Raw genomic sequence first — 15,827 nt, 5'->3', positions numbered from 1 at the left:
ATCGTTTGTGCTTTGTTTGTGCGTGATTGTGCACGAAAAAGTTTTTTGGCACGTCCCACCATTTTTTAGATATGAGGTACCGTGTTTCCGTGCCAACTTCACGCCATTTTGGAAGCACAAACGAACTTAATTATGTCAATCGTTTGTGCCTTGTTTGTGCTTGACTGTGCACACAAAAGTTTTTTGGTACGTCTGCCCATTTTTTAGATATGGGGTACCGTATTTCCGTGCCAACTTCACGCCATTTTGGAAGCACAAACGAATTTTATTGTGTCAATCGTTTGTGCTTTGTTTGTGCTTGATTGTGCACTAAAAAGTTTTTTGGCACGTCTGCTCATTTTTTAGATATGGGGTACCGTGTTTCCGTGCCAACTTCACGCCACTTTGGAAGCACAAACAAATTTTATTGTGTCAATCGTTTGTGCTTTGTTTGTGCACAAAAAAGTTTTTTGGCACGTCTGCCCATTTTTTAGATATGGGGTTCCGTGTTTCCGTGCCAACTTCATGCCGTTTTGGAAGCACAAACGAATTTTAATGTGTCAATCGTTTGGACTTTGTTTGTGCTTGATTGTGCACGAAAAAAACTTGTTGGCACGTTTTACCTTTTTTCAGTTATGAGGTACCGTGTTTCCGTCCCAACTTCACGCCATTTTAAAAGCACAAACCAAACATGTTTATGTCAATCGTTTGTGCTTTGTTTGTGTTTGATTGTGTAGAAAAAAGTTTATTAGGCACGTTCTAACATTTTTTCAAATTCAATAATGACATATGTTTAAAATTTTATTTATATTTACTATAACACATACAATAAATTGGAAATCTTATTTTTTCTATAATACATAATGTCCTACTAAGTATAAAAACTAAATAAATCATTATGATAAAACTTAAATTATAGCATACGTAACTCTAAATAAAAAAAAAATAGATGTAATTTTATAGAACCTTCAAGTCTTAAATCGAATATATTAATAAATGAGGTAGAATAATGGTGTTCGATGAAACTGTTAATTTCTTTTTTTCTAAGTCATTATATACTTCCCAAGTTCCATCCACTCTGCGACTTAGGCATGTATAGTGACCAATTCGTTTATCGAAATCGTCTATTTTTCCAATTGGTGGAATAAAATTTATTGCTGATCGTAACAAATAAGAACTAGAAGAATATTTAAACTTTACAGATAGGGGAATGTCTAATAAAGAAGTTGTACCGCAATCACACGTATCAATAAACAAAATATTAGACAATTCTGTTGTAAAATTGCATTTATTGAACATTAAGCAGTCTTCTGCAGACTGGATAAGATCTTTGAATCCATTTTTTTTAATAATATTAATATTTATTGGTATTGTTTTAGAACATAATGTTTGATGTGTAACATCACATTCTTTACTATCGCATATATTTGTTGTGCAAGTACTGTGGAAATCATCTCCTAGAAAATATTGCAAAACATTTACGGCGTTCATCGCGCACTCCACACGGATAGTATTATTAATTAAAGTGGTTTTTCGAAATTCAAAATTAGAAGATAGGTAAATTTCCCCTCTCAACTTATAAGTATGCAATTTTGTTGTGCCAGTTGCCAACTGTTTTACTATTTCCACTACTTGAGGTGATAACATCTGCTCCATACAAATTTGCACTACATTGCTATCACAATACGTAGTTGTTAACCCCTGTATTACGGAATCTAACGGACAAGTATCCACAAATCTGTATTTTTTCTTATTTAAATTAACACATTTATGTAATAAATTGCCATTAGTTAAAATACCGATTTTAATTTTTTTGCCTTCGGTGACATGCAGTATTTCAGGTGCTGCTGCCCCATAGTACGACTTTCGTTTCTTGACACTAGTACCTAAATTTCGCCAATTTTCGTATGCATCTGTTTCATCTGCAACAAATATTGTATCAAGTGTCATACTTTAATCAATTTTACACATTACGTACCTTTGATTGTCATAATTTGAAGTTCATCCGGTTCATCATTCTTCTTATTTTCACCCAAGTTTTCTTTATCCGAAGCAACAGAAGTTATAGCTACAAATTCCAATAAACAAGCATGGTATTAATAATTTAAGTTTATATTACATACCTTCACTTTTATTTGGTTCCCTTGTGACTTTTTTTTCATCGTCAGTCGCAAATGTGTTTCCAACTTCATCTGCAAGTAACATCAGCATTTAGTGTGTATAATTTATTAAACATGAATACTTTACCTATCTTCATTTTAGCTAGAGTCATTTGTCCTTGAATTGCCTCATAATGGTGTAAAAAAAATTTATCAACTTCCATTGGCGTGTAATAATTCTTAAACGTGCGATTTTTTAAGTCATTGAAATAACTTTCAACAATGGCAGATGATTGAGTAGCAAATCCATACATAAATGTTTTTCTCATAACACCACTCCATAAAACAAAAGTCTTAAATAAAAATCTTAAGTCAGTAGTCACATTTGGGCAATAATGAAAGTTTTCATTGTCTGTTGACATTGTGCATTGTGTTAACGATTTTTCAAATATGGCATCAAACCAAGATAAAATTTCATAATTTGAATATTCTTCGGACGTTGATTGTAAATTATGTTGATTTGCTTCATCTTCTAAATCACTTGATATCTCTAACGTGGGTAAACCAGAAATTAAGCCTTTTAACTTCAATTTTTGTACTTCACATGGAGTTAAGGTACCTTCATTGTCTGCTCCACTATATTCACTATTAGCGATAATTAACAGGCCTTCTAACAATAATGCGACTTCTTCTAAGGTTTCACATTTTATTAATAATATTATGGCTCGTACATAAAATTCATGTAGCAGTCGAGGTTTTTTAATTGAATCCCATCGGCATATAATATTTATTATGTGAGCATAATCTGCTCGTAAATATACCTCAGGCACTTCACAATTTTCATTACTCAGCAATTTATAACATATTTTTAAATAATTACTTAACGACATATTTAAAAATGCCCATGCAACTCCCCCTAAAAGTGCTAATGAATGGTCAGTGACTACCACTTTTGGCAAAATACATCCCGATTTAACCCAAGTCTTTAACCAAAAAGAAATAGAATTTGTGTCGTGTGCTTCTGACAGCATTTGACAAACGGGTATTTGATTTTTTCCTAAATTGATTACCGCAGAATACAAAAATATATGACCTGATAATTTTTGTTGTGGTCTTTGCAATTTTTTAACCAACCCCCCTGTAAGCATCAATCGCCAAAACAGAAACACTTTCAACTTTATTATAATGATTATATAGTTGCAGTTGTTCTATGGTCCAATAATGTAACATAAATTTGTCTAATGAAACTAATTGTATACTAGTCATATATGGAGGAGAATACTTTAAATTTAATAAATTTTCTATAGGACTTTTAAATTTATCTAAATCATTCATTTTTTTGTCGGAAAGTTCTTGCTTACACTTTCTAAGTACATTTAAATTATAAATGGATCTTGAGTTGAATGGTAATTTTTTCTTCTGTTGTTGATAGGCTTCTTCCCTTTGCCAATTTATAGCTAATTTTCCATCGGCCAATTCTTTGCCTACTGTTGCTCGTAAATCGCCTTTTAATTTCCTTTTTTTAATGTTAGTATGCAATTGTTCATTTTTATTGCGTATGACAACGTTTATTTCTAATTCTTCATTTAAAGGTCCTTCTTCATTAATCATTTCTAACTGCGCACCGCATTCGCTGCAACTGCCATATATTCTTAAATATGGTCTTGAAGAAGCAGATATGTAGTGTTTCTTAAACCTCCAGATACAATTTCCTGACACAATAGAACTTAACTTTCTATTAATAATTTCAGTCCATCCAGCCTTTAATTTTACTTCAAACTTATTATTACGATAAAACACTTTTGTAGGTCGGATTTTTTCCCAATCGTCATTATTTACTTTAACCATGTGTTTCTCAAAGCATAGTTCTTCATCTTCAGATGTAGTACTTTCAAGAGAAGGTATTTCTTTATTTTGTTGTGCAATGTTTAAAACTTCATGAGAATTGTATCTATTGCACTTTACAATAGTGTATACGTATTTTGGCGATATTTTATGATGAAGGTATTCAGATACTTTTGACCAGACTAAAGCGGTGGGTCGATTTAAGCTAGATAAAATTTCCTCTTCGTGTGTAAGTAAAGCATCTACTATTTTTGCTTTAGACAACTGACTTTCTTTAGGCATTTTGAACTTACTCTTCAATTCTTGCAAATCCAACCTTTAGAATAAAACAATATTTATACATTTTTTAAAATGCACATATTAATATCCAGGGCGTCCCACAGTTTCGACCTTTATTTCTAGGTTTCTCTTTCTCACACAGGCCGTCGATTAATGAATGTAAAAAAATAGTTAATACAAAAGAAAAATACCTTAAAAGGTAGCACTTAATATTAATTGCATTAGGCCCAGTTGCACCAACTAAATTAAGGCGCACTTAAAGTTAAGTATAGCTTAAAAACCGTGGTAACCATTGTTGAGACAATGGTTGCTATGTATTTTTTAAATTTTATTATGCGAAATTTAAAGAAAACGCAATTTTAAAATTTAAGATGGTAATTACGCCCTCTGGTGATAATTTCCAGAACTTGAAAATATTTTCCAGCGATTATTCATGACCGATTTACCCAATAATTTTTTTTACCCCTAAGTCATACGACGAACAGTTCCCGAGATATGGCCGAGGAACAGTCTTATTGGGTCACCCGGTACATACACTGTGGCAAGTTAACGACGGGATGTAAGTAATTAACATAGAAATTTTCTGCGATTCCTGCTCCCCATTTCAACAGAAAAAATAAAAACACTTCCGAATAGATCATTAAAATTAACATTAGATGACACTAAAAAAGTGTGCCTATGCTTTTTTAGCATTAAAGTTAAATTAAACATTCAACAATTGGTAAAAATTGGTTAGCTTTTATTTACCTACCGCATTTGATACCTTATTTAACGCATGATGACACTTAAATCAAATCAAGTAAGGTAACAAATGCCGTAGGAAAATCACGGCTAACCAATTTTTAACAACTTTTTGTATTCTGTACCTTCACTTTTTATGCCATTAAAGAAGGGCCTAGGTACACCCTTTTAATATTATTAAATGCCCTTGTTAAATGCCTATTTTCATTATATTTCCAACGGCGTTTTTATTTTTTCTTTATATTAAAATAGGGAGCAGGAATCGCCAAAAATGTATTTTCTCATGATATTTCCCTATGTCCCGCTGTCAACTTACCACACTGTATGCGTATGTTTTACTAATATATTTTTTTTATTTGCGCAACATTTTAATTTATAAAATGAATTATTAAAATAATTTAAGTACCTAAGCTGTAAAATTAGAACATCACAGCTGTGACACGCAATAGTAATAAAGTAATAGCTGATCCCTAATTGCTGCTAACTTTGGGTTTTCTTACAAGAAAAACTACACAAACAACAAAACAAACATTCATAATAAGTGAAAAGTAAAATAAATTCGATACTGTTTTGATTTAATAGTAATAAAGTGTACTACATATTACTTCACGGACTCGAGTGCAAAGTTTGGTTTTCGTAAAATAAGTTGAAAACGATTACAAAACAATTCAATTTTCGTACCTACGAACTACCACGCCCTGGATATTAATAATAAGAAATGTTTTTATGCAATACAACTCCTCACTAAGTTTGTTATTATTGGAACTAGGAAGTTGGCTAAATTAGAAAATATTAAGCATTTTTAATGCATTTCTTATTTAAAGAAAAAGACACTATGATCACTTTGTCGTTTGTCTGTTACTCCGCAGATTATCTCTTATTTAATTAATTTATTTCTTATTTAGTTATTTATTATTTAGTCTACTAAAAAGCTGGAAATAGTGTTATTGTATGAATGCCGCTCGAGGGCCTCCAGGAGCAAACCTGCAAATTTCAGGAAGATCGGCCAGTAGCCTCAACAGTGCAATGGAAATGCACTTCAATCTCTCGAATCATTGAGACCTTTCCCATTTTGATTGTTAATTTTCCTATCGCACTTGCCAACAAAAATACTTCATATTTGTTAATTTGCCAAACTTCGTATATTAAACTGACTTACCGATAATTTCCAATGATGTATTCACGTTATCTTGTATCAGTATTTTTTCAAGGTAATATATAATGAATAAATAAAAATACACACGTCTATACTTTTTAAAATAAAAGAAGTCTTTATCATTCGAATTAGTTAAACCTACTGCACAATCTTGTTGCAACAACATACCAATACCAGTATGTACTACCTATAAATTATTACATTTGTCATGTTACTCATGTTTATAGTTTACATTTATTAAGCAAAACAACCCTATAAACGAAGGAGAATGTTTTCAAATTCTGAGTATATGAGGTTTGTTTTAATTGCTCTTGTTACTACAAAACGTCAACGGTCAACTAAATCATAATGTCTATACTAAGAAAAAAGCGGTTTTGGCGTTATTTTATCGTGTCGTATTAAATTATGCTTAGATGCCATGTAAGCCTGCAACTCGTAAAGGAAATATCAAGTTATATTTATAGAGTCGATAATTACTTTGTGTAGGTCCATATTATTCTTCATAAATAAGTAATAAAACTCAATCTACACTAGAAAACGTATTTATTGCTAACGCGTTTCGACAATTTCCATTGTCATTGTCAAAGCAAATTAAATTTTAATTTTGAAACAAGCATATTTGATTTCTTGAAATTTGGAAAATATGTAAGGTGATCTTTGGTATATTGGTAATCATCAAAAATGAAAATGATATACACCCCTACAACCCGTGATAGAACACGTGCGTCAGGCGGCACAGATTAAAAATCATAATCAATCATTATCAATTGTTGTATAAGTGCAATGTTATGAATATACAACATGTGGTAAAGCATTTACTTCAAGGTCTTTTTTTGTATTTATGAATTTGAAATCCCTCAAGAACATCCAATTTTGATTTATAATTACAAAAATGTAAAAATTTAATATTGTTTTGTGATGTCATAACATGTTTATGTTCAATTAAATGTTTAGCATAGTTAGATTGGTTTATGTTGTGATGTTTATAACAACTTACGTGTTCTTTATACCTAATATCAAAATTTTTTATTGTTTGTCCTATATACAGGGTGTCCAAAAAAAACGGACAGGCAAATTGCGACGCTATGGCTGATATTTTTTAATAAGCAACAGCATGGTTGGATATAGCTTTAATATGACTATAATTTGAGTAATAAATAATTTTAGCCGTACTTCCGGTTTAACCGGAAATGGCCCCTACTTTCGATTTTCAAATGGAAGGTATATGGTTTCTATCTTAAAATTGAATTATCAATTCATTCTCAATACAACGATGTCTAATTTTTAATATTTTATGTAATAAACAAGCAATTAATCGCAAATGAAAAATAGCACTTAAGTAGGACGAACATTGTTTGAATATGATTATTCTAGTTATCCATGACAGGACAACACTACCTGATAAAGCCTCATTTACACAACACCGGCCGGCGCTGACCAGATGGGATTAGATTACATTTAAATACAAATGCTAGCCGGTGTCAATCGTAGTAATATAAACACTTGCATTTGAAAATGCATAAACAATGATGAATCATCGAAATATTATCTGATTCAATCCCGTCGGCGCCAGTCGGTGTAGTAGTGTGAATCAAGCTTTAAATGTCATCTTGACGGATAATGTAATTTTCAGTCAAGGATAACTACAGAATTAAAATTCAAATTCTCAAAATCGCCTACTAACGCGTAATTTTTCTTTTACGACTAATCGGTTATTCGTTGTGTAAAATAAAGAAAATTTGACATCGCTGTATTCAGAATGAATAGATAATTCAATTTTAGAATAGAAACCATATACCTTTCATTTGAAAATCGAAAGTAGGTGCCATTTCCGGTTAAACCGGAAGTGCGAGTAAAATTTTTTATTACTCAAATTGTAGACATAATAAGATCATATACAACTACGTTATACTACTTATTTAAAAATATGAGCCATAACGTCGCTATTTGCCTGTCCCTTTTTTTGGACACCCTGTATACTGCATTACAAGAGCTACAATTTAATTTATATATACCCGATTTTAAAAAATTATCTGTTTTATCTTTAGCATTGAAAAGAAATTTAAATGTATTTAAGTTAGTTTTGTATGCTATTTTATTTGTTTTTGTTTTCTGTATAATTTTTGCAATTTGTTCTGAAAGTTTCCCTAAATATGGAAGTGATATGTAGTTGATGTTTATTATCTATTATGTTACCAAAAATTCGTTAACCTAAAAGAATTAATTTAAGCTGTAAATGAGGAAATGTATTTCTTTGCTGTAATAATTTTGTTTTATCATTTTATATTGTTTTTTTAAACATCTTTACTTTTAATTCTTGTAAAGGTTTTTACGATAAACCATTTCGTCACATATTCCTTTGGAAACTATATTCGCTAAATGAGCAGTACTGTTATTTTTGAATTACGGTTTGTATTTTAAGAAACAAAATGTGATCCTAAAACTCATAATAGAATTGAAAAATAGTGATGCGTGCCAAAAAATTTATTCCTGCACAAATGATTGACACAAACAAATTCGTTTTGTGCTTCCAAAATGGCGTAAATTTGGCACGGAAACACGGTACCCAATATCTAAAAAATGGGTAGACGTGCCAAAAAACTTTTTTGTGCACAATCAAGTACAAACAAGGCACAAACAATTGACACAATAGAATTCGTTTGTGCTTCCAAAATGGCGTAAAGTTGGTTCGGGAACACGGTACATCATATCTGAAAGATGGTGGGACGTGCCAAAAAATTTTTTCGTGCACAATCAAGCACAAACAAAGTCCAAACGATTGACACATTAAAATTCGTTTGTGCTTCCAAAACGGCATGAAGTTGGCACGGAAACACGGAACCCCATATCTAAAAAATGGGCAGACGTGCCAAAAAACTTTTTTGTGCACAATCAAGCACAAACAAAGCACAAACGATTGACACAATAAAATTTGTTTGTGCTTCCAAAGTGGCGTGAAGTTGGCACGGAAACACGGTACCCCATATCTAAAAAATGAGCAGACGTGCCAAAAAACTTTTTAGTGCACAATCAAGCACAAACAAAGCACAAACGATTGACACAATAAAATTCGTTTGTGCTTCCAAAATGGCGTGAAGTTGGCACGGAAATACGGTACCCCATATCTAAAAAATGGGCAGACGTACCAAAAAACTTTTGTGTGCACAGTCAAGCACAAACAAGGCACAAACGATTGACATAATTAAGTTCGTTTGTGCTTCCAAAATGGCGTGAAGTTGGCACGGAAACACGGTACCTCATATCTAAAAAATGGTGGGACGTGCCAAAAAACTTTTTCGTGCACAATCACGCACAAACAAAGCACAAACGATTGGCACAAAAAAAATTGTTTGTGCTTCCAATGTCGTGCTAACTTCACGCACCTCCAAGCAGCGAATTAAGGTCTAGGTTATCGCCTACTACCAGAGCAAGAATTAAATGAACATGATAATTTCCACTGCCAGTTTGAATAAAAAGACCATCGTTTTCTAAAACTCTAATTTCTTCTATTAATGAATTTAGAGAAACATTGTTGACCCTATCTTTTGATTTTAGTAATAAAGCAACAAATATATTTTCAAGGGATGATTGGTGATGTTGCGGAATAGTTGGAAAGGTGTAATAAAATGCTGCTAAAGACTGTTCACCTGCATGGCTTCCAAGAGGGTTACTAATTTCGAAATCGTCATAGTATAGTATATACGGTATATACAATACATTGGGTTTAGCTTTCAGCAATTTGGATTTCCACAGTTCTCCATTGATAATATTTTGTATTTTGCTTTGGGTGGTTAATCTTTTTGTATTATTTAAAGTGTCTTTTAAGACATTTTCGAGTTCAAAAAATTTTTGGAATTGAAATCTTAAGGGCATCAACACACCCTTACATTTTTTTTCATCTAAAGATATTTCTGCATGTTGAACGATAGGCCCAATTTCGTTGTTAAACTGAAAAAGCACAGGATCGGCGTATAAATGTTTTTCTTTAATTACTTTCTCAAATTTATAAAATGATTTTATGTTTTTGAAGGGATCCTTGCAAAAATCTAATATATGTAACACTTCGTCTTGATTTCCACCTAACAAAATCACTTCAGAAATTTGGGTTAAAATCACAGAAATTAATTGGTTTGTAATATCTTTTATAATTACCTCAGCATCTTTTCTATTAAAATGCGGTTTACTATATAGGTTAGCTGCAAACGATAAAGCGCAGCTTTCAATAATTTTCTCTGCCAAACTAATGTCAAGTGATTTAGTATTATCGGTCGATGAGAGAAATTCAACATTGAGAAATTCTTGCTCTGGTATATTAAAGGGAACCGATTTATTCTGTTTAACACAAGAACTATTTTTAAAGTGTTTTTTAAAAGCTTTTAAACACTGAAAATTATGGGAACAGTCTATGCATTGAAAATCGTCCGTGGGTTTTAACTGATGAAAATATTTAAAATGTCAATCAATTGATCTAAATTAAAAGTCGACCCGGAATTATTTCCTTTGGATTGCACACATTTAAAACACTGATAATGATCCATTCTAAACTAAAGAAACAACTAAATACTTGAAATATGTATGATGCTTTATAACTATAGTGGCAACTAAATATCTTGCAATAGACATAATACATTTTCGCAAGGATTATCGTCCGGTAAATGTATTTCATAGAAATACTTTTGAATAAATATTCAAAACCCCTCTGCACTCTTTGGATACTTTAAATTTAAAACACTAAATAACTTAAATGTGCAGTCAAAAGCTGCTAAGAATTCCTCAAATTTATATTTAACACCATCAAAATAGACAAAATAGTCTTTAACCTCAAAAAAGGAATTTCCTATACCTATAATGAGTGGTTGAAGAGTATCACCTCTATTCAACAGCACGTTTCGTATTTCTTCCACTTTCACTTCAAAGTCATTATATGTTTGGACAAGAACGAAGAAAGCCTCTTGCGAGTCTTTAATCGTCGACTTGACTGCTACCTTTTTATTGTTTTCCTTATTATAGTGCTTAATCGTGGGTGGAATGAGTGCGTGCAGACCCAAAGCGATGGCTAGGTCCACTTTCTCTAAAAGAAGAAAAACAATGAACTTCAAATGAAACCATTATGCCCACTACTTACTTTGTGTATCATTGTTGGAATTAGTCTCGTTAATTTGTCGAAGTTTTTTTTTTTTTTGTTTATCTTTAATTTTATTATTAAAGGTATGCACTATTTTGGAGTTAAACAAAGACCACTTGGAAATCAAGCCAAATTCTTTTCCAGGGTGGACTCTTTTAAAGTCTAAATCGACCTGAAATGTAGATAGTTCAGTAACATTTTAAAAACTTTACATTTATACTAACCAAGTTACTCCCATTGGTGTTTTTAAACAAAGGCCATTCATTTATAATTTCTAGAATTCTGTTTCCTGGAGACTCCAATATTAATTTTCTTCTAATGGTATAGCTCCTTATCCATTTGTCCTGTACATCGATCCACGGTGAGCAGTTAATCTTTAACCAAGCTTTTAAATTGTTAAGTTCTGCAAAAAGAAATATTTGTCGGTCTACTCTTACAAGTGTATTCACTATACTGATTACCATCTACATTTTCATTTAATTGATCCTCTTCTGGAATTGTTGGAATGGAACACGTTGACGTCACATTTACTGATTTAGGTTCCTGCTTTTCTTAAACGTTTTGTGCAGTTATAATATTTATCATACAGTTTTCCAGAGACTTTCCCATCGGGCCCTTTTTTATAATAAATAAACTGTAAATGTTTGATTTTTTTAATTGATTAAAAATTATTTATATTACTTTGTTGTCCTGGAATTTCTTTTCTATTTCCAAAGAAATTACTTCAAAATCCTCTCTACTGATTCTTTTGCCGTTTTGATTATGCCAAGCCACGACAGCTTCGACTATTAATTTTCTGGAAGTTTCATTTAGCTTGTTTTTTTTCTTAAATTCCTCTAAGACGTATTTTCCGTTAGGAAATGTATTAATTGCACCTAACAGATCCTACAAAAAATAATTAACCCCAATTCGAAATTAAAGACAGCTTACAAAATATTGGCAGTCCGAATATAATGTACCTATTTCCCTCGAATCGGTATTCGAAGCAGCCGAGCATCCTGAGCAGGATGACTGTATTTCCCAACACTAAAAGTTTTAAGACATAGTCATAACGAAAGAGATACAAATAAAGTTATATACATTTTGTTTCTTCCAGGAGTGAAATTGTTGTTTAAATGATAGTTTTCGTCCCAGTGTTTGATCCTTAAACAGATTATCTACATCTGTATCATTAAGAAAACGTATCTTATCTACATTAATTTCTTGATCTGAAATGAAACGCAGTCAAGTAATTACTAAAAGAAGATGAATGTTTACCACTTACCTTGACATAAATAAAAGATGTCCTCCGCATTAGAGCTTGACAGCAGATTAAACAAAGGTAAATCAATTGAGTGTACCTGTCCTTGACCTGAAGCATCCAAGTTTAGATAGTTCACTACATTATTCATGTCCATTATTACGAATATTAAAATTCACTATTATAAACTAAACATTTAATAACGTTGTTGACGTTACCGTTTTGTTTAAATTACGCATATGGTTTAACGCAACAGCACGGCCATGAAGCCACAACATGAACAGGTAGGTATGGGTAGGTACTTACAGCAGAACAGCGTAGTCTGCATGCGCAGTGCAAAACGCGGACATCGATGCAGCAACAATTTACTGGTTAAAAGTACCGCTGTTCTGGGTAATGTTATCAGGTACATCGGTACCTCTAACTAACAAAGAGTAAAAAAATAACTATACAGTAATTCTAACCGAAAGCCACGGTGCTTCTACTTCTTCCGACGTTAAATCAACTAAAAATTTTTAACAATTAGTAGTAGTTTAAAACAACAGGAAAGAAGTTTAAATTGTAACCACTAGGAAGTTTATATTAACCATTTGTACGAAATTGTTGTAAAACATTTTTTTTTGTTTAGTGTAGCTATCTCATTTCTCTGAGTGTAATCTTAATAATAAATAAACCGAATAATAAATATAAAAATGAGCTTTACTATTTTAACGGATGAAAAGGGTAATTACATATGGGATGAAGAACGAGAAAATGTGTTGATACAAAGCGCCGACGGTAAACATTATGCACCTAATCGCTCCAGTTCAATATGACGTGCACCTCTGGAATTACTTTGGCATCTGATATGTATTTGTCATTTATTACAGGTATGTTGACGTGCTGTTACTTTGATATTACATCTCTATTATCAGGCACAATAAATAAGCATAGTGTAAGAACCATATTTTAGGGTAGTCCTTAATAACGAAAAAGTAAAATGTCAACGCAACCCCTATTTGATAAATGTGGCAAGCTGACTGGTCAAGTATGCGCGATTCTGCACATATGGGTGCAAGGGTCTTAAGGGATCGTGTTAACTGTTAAGGCAGTTAAGTTGCGTACGCGCTCTGGTCACGATCGTATAAGGGATGCTAGGTAGAGCATCGGACGTTAGTGAGTTTGGTGTAATAGCTCTTTATTGTGAGTGTCTCCCACGCGTAGGTGGTGAGTGTCTCCCACGTGTAGGTGGTGAGTGTCTCCCACGTGTAGGTGGTGAGTGTCTCCCACGTGTAGGTGGTGAGTGTGTTGTGCAGGCCATCGTGCTGGTCGTGCTTTGTTGTTGGGCTATGGTAAAACCCCTGGCAGATATCCGGATATATTCCTAGGCTTTTAGAGTGCATTATGTGCATGTGCCTATGACGCGGTCCCGCGGGTAGCTCCCGTTGATTATACCGCTGAGTGATCTACTCGCTCGAGTAGATCATGGTGTCGACCCAATACGAAACATAAAGGCCTCATTGTTAACACAAACAGTTCGGGGGTGAGCTCGACCTGGATGTCGTTCCCAGGTAGGGCAATGAGTGACATAGATCGACGTTACTGATCTATTGGCCGAGGGTCCTAGTCAGAGGGCCAAGGCGGGATGTGTATCCTAAATAATACACGTACGCGCGGCGTAACCCTTTCTCAAATAGGTATGAGCTCCATCTTAACCCTTCAGGAAGCCATCTCCAACGACGCATTCAACCCCAATCACCAACAGGAGTGTTCGGAAGTTCCAGGAGAGCTTAGTGACAGATCGGGGCTAACGCCCCCCGGTGAGTTACCTAATTGATTAGCGAGGATCGCGGTTAAGCAGTCGCGATGTTTGTTTACATGACCCTTTGGTGCGGAAGACGACCAGTCAGACTGAATGCTGCCATGCCAACCCCTTACGCGTAGATTACAGAGGGACGTTTCTAATGAAAGGTGAGTTTACAGTAGATTTGTCGCATCTTAATAATGAGTTCTGACCAACAATTAGCTCCAATTTAATTAGCGATTTCCCGGTTGTCATATAAAATACCCCCCCATTACAATTCAGGCGTGGGGTCAGAATCCAAGCGCATTTTTGCTTATAGCGACAGTCTACGTAAACTTTCACCTCTGCGTATTAATTTGTAGTATTTTGCAATATTCATTCCCACAATGGTATAACAGTGCACCTGTAGGAAACGTATCCACAGAATACCAATAAACACTTGACAAATGTGCCAATAAAAAATGTGCCGACAAAAGGGGACCATTTGCGTACAGATGTGTGACGTCCGGTCGCACTCTTTGGGTAAAAATCTCGGTAAAAATATACTAATTTCAATAGCCCGTGACCCAACCCTCAAGTGTGAGAAACGCATTAGCGGTCCTTTGAAATCTTACACCTTTTTCTATAATTATGTAAAAGATTAGCAACACATGTTGGTGACCCTAAGGGGTGAAACGAGCCCTTGACCATCCAGAGCATCAAGAATCCTAGCAGACCAAATTAAGTCACATAGATAAAACTATTATTTGTAAACAATAATCATCATTCAACTTCGTGTAGCACGTAATGCAAATAATAATGCTTGAGATCAATCTTGCGATATTCAGATAATTTATCCTTTTAAAATTAATGCCGAATAATTGAAAGTCACATTCAGAACATTCAATCCTCGTCTAGGTTTAGCAATAACAAAAAAAAAAGGGTGCAGCCGTTATGTAGTGGGACAGTTGAGTGCAGGCAGATATTGTTCTGGTTACAAATGTACTTTTTAAAGAAAAATATTCAACGGTACATGTCCTTTGATTTTATGTGCGAGTATATATTAGACAAATGTGGTTCGTCCTTAAAGTGGGATAGTGGTCGACCGCCGCATTTGTTAGATTTTGTTAAATTCGATGGTTTAAGGCAGGCGTATCTTATTGTAGTAGGTACCACCCACCTATACCTACCCAGGGTGTACGAAGTACGACCATGCAACTGCAATATGAAATGACAACCCCTTTCGGGACACGAGAGCGAAAGTGTATCGCGATTAAATATCTCTGGAATATAAGAGTTTATTTAAACTGTTGCTTTTTGGAAAGTCCGATATGCAGTGCATATAGATAATTGTTAGACGTTTCACTTTTCAATAAGGAACCGTAGGTAAATTATCCTGTAAATTATAGAACGGCTGTTGCTTTAAAGTTCAGTAATTACAAGTGGTAGCTATTCGATGTATTGAAAGTATTTAGGGAACAGTACTTCGGTGGTTCTAGAGGCTGTTAAACAAGAATCAGAGAAATTCTTGCCTTTACGCTGGGCCGTTTGAGAATTGTTTCGTCTTAAGATTTATTAGGAAGTTTACAATTGACCATCAT

General features: G+C 33.6%; 1 protein-coding gene across 1 annotated transcript; it reads right to left on the bottom strand.

The window, feature by feature from the left end:
* Positions 1 to 3,203: 3,203 nt before the first annotated feature.
* Positions 3,204 to 6,149, bottom strand: LOC116182995. Its single transcript, XM_031503585.1, has 2 exons — positions 6,103 to 6,149; positions 3,204 to 4,239 (listed from the first exon to the last, which is right to left on the bottom strand). The coding sequence occupies exon 2, from the start codon at positions 4,203 to 4,205 to the stop codon at positions 3,204 to 3,206; it is 1,002 nt and encodes a 333-aa protein (XP_031359445.1). The 5' UTR covers positions 4,206 to 4,239; positions 6,103 to 6,149.
* Between the last annotated feature and the right edge of the window lie 9,678 nt (positions 6,150 to 15,827).

Source organism: Photinus pyralis, unplaced genomic scaffold, assembly GCF_008802855.1.
Source record: "Photinus pyralis isolate 1611_PpyrPB1 unplaced genomic scaffold, Ppyr1.3 Ppyr1.4_unclustered_Scaffold8311, whole genome shotgun sequence".
Lineage (NCBI taxonomy): Eukaryota > Metazoa > Arthropoda > Insecta > Coleoptera > Lampyridae > Photinus > Photinus pyralis.
The sequence above is the reverse complement of the archived record's forward strand: the minus strand, read 5'-3'. Positions and strand labels throughout refer to the sequence as shown.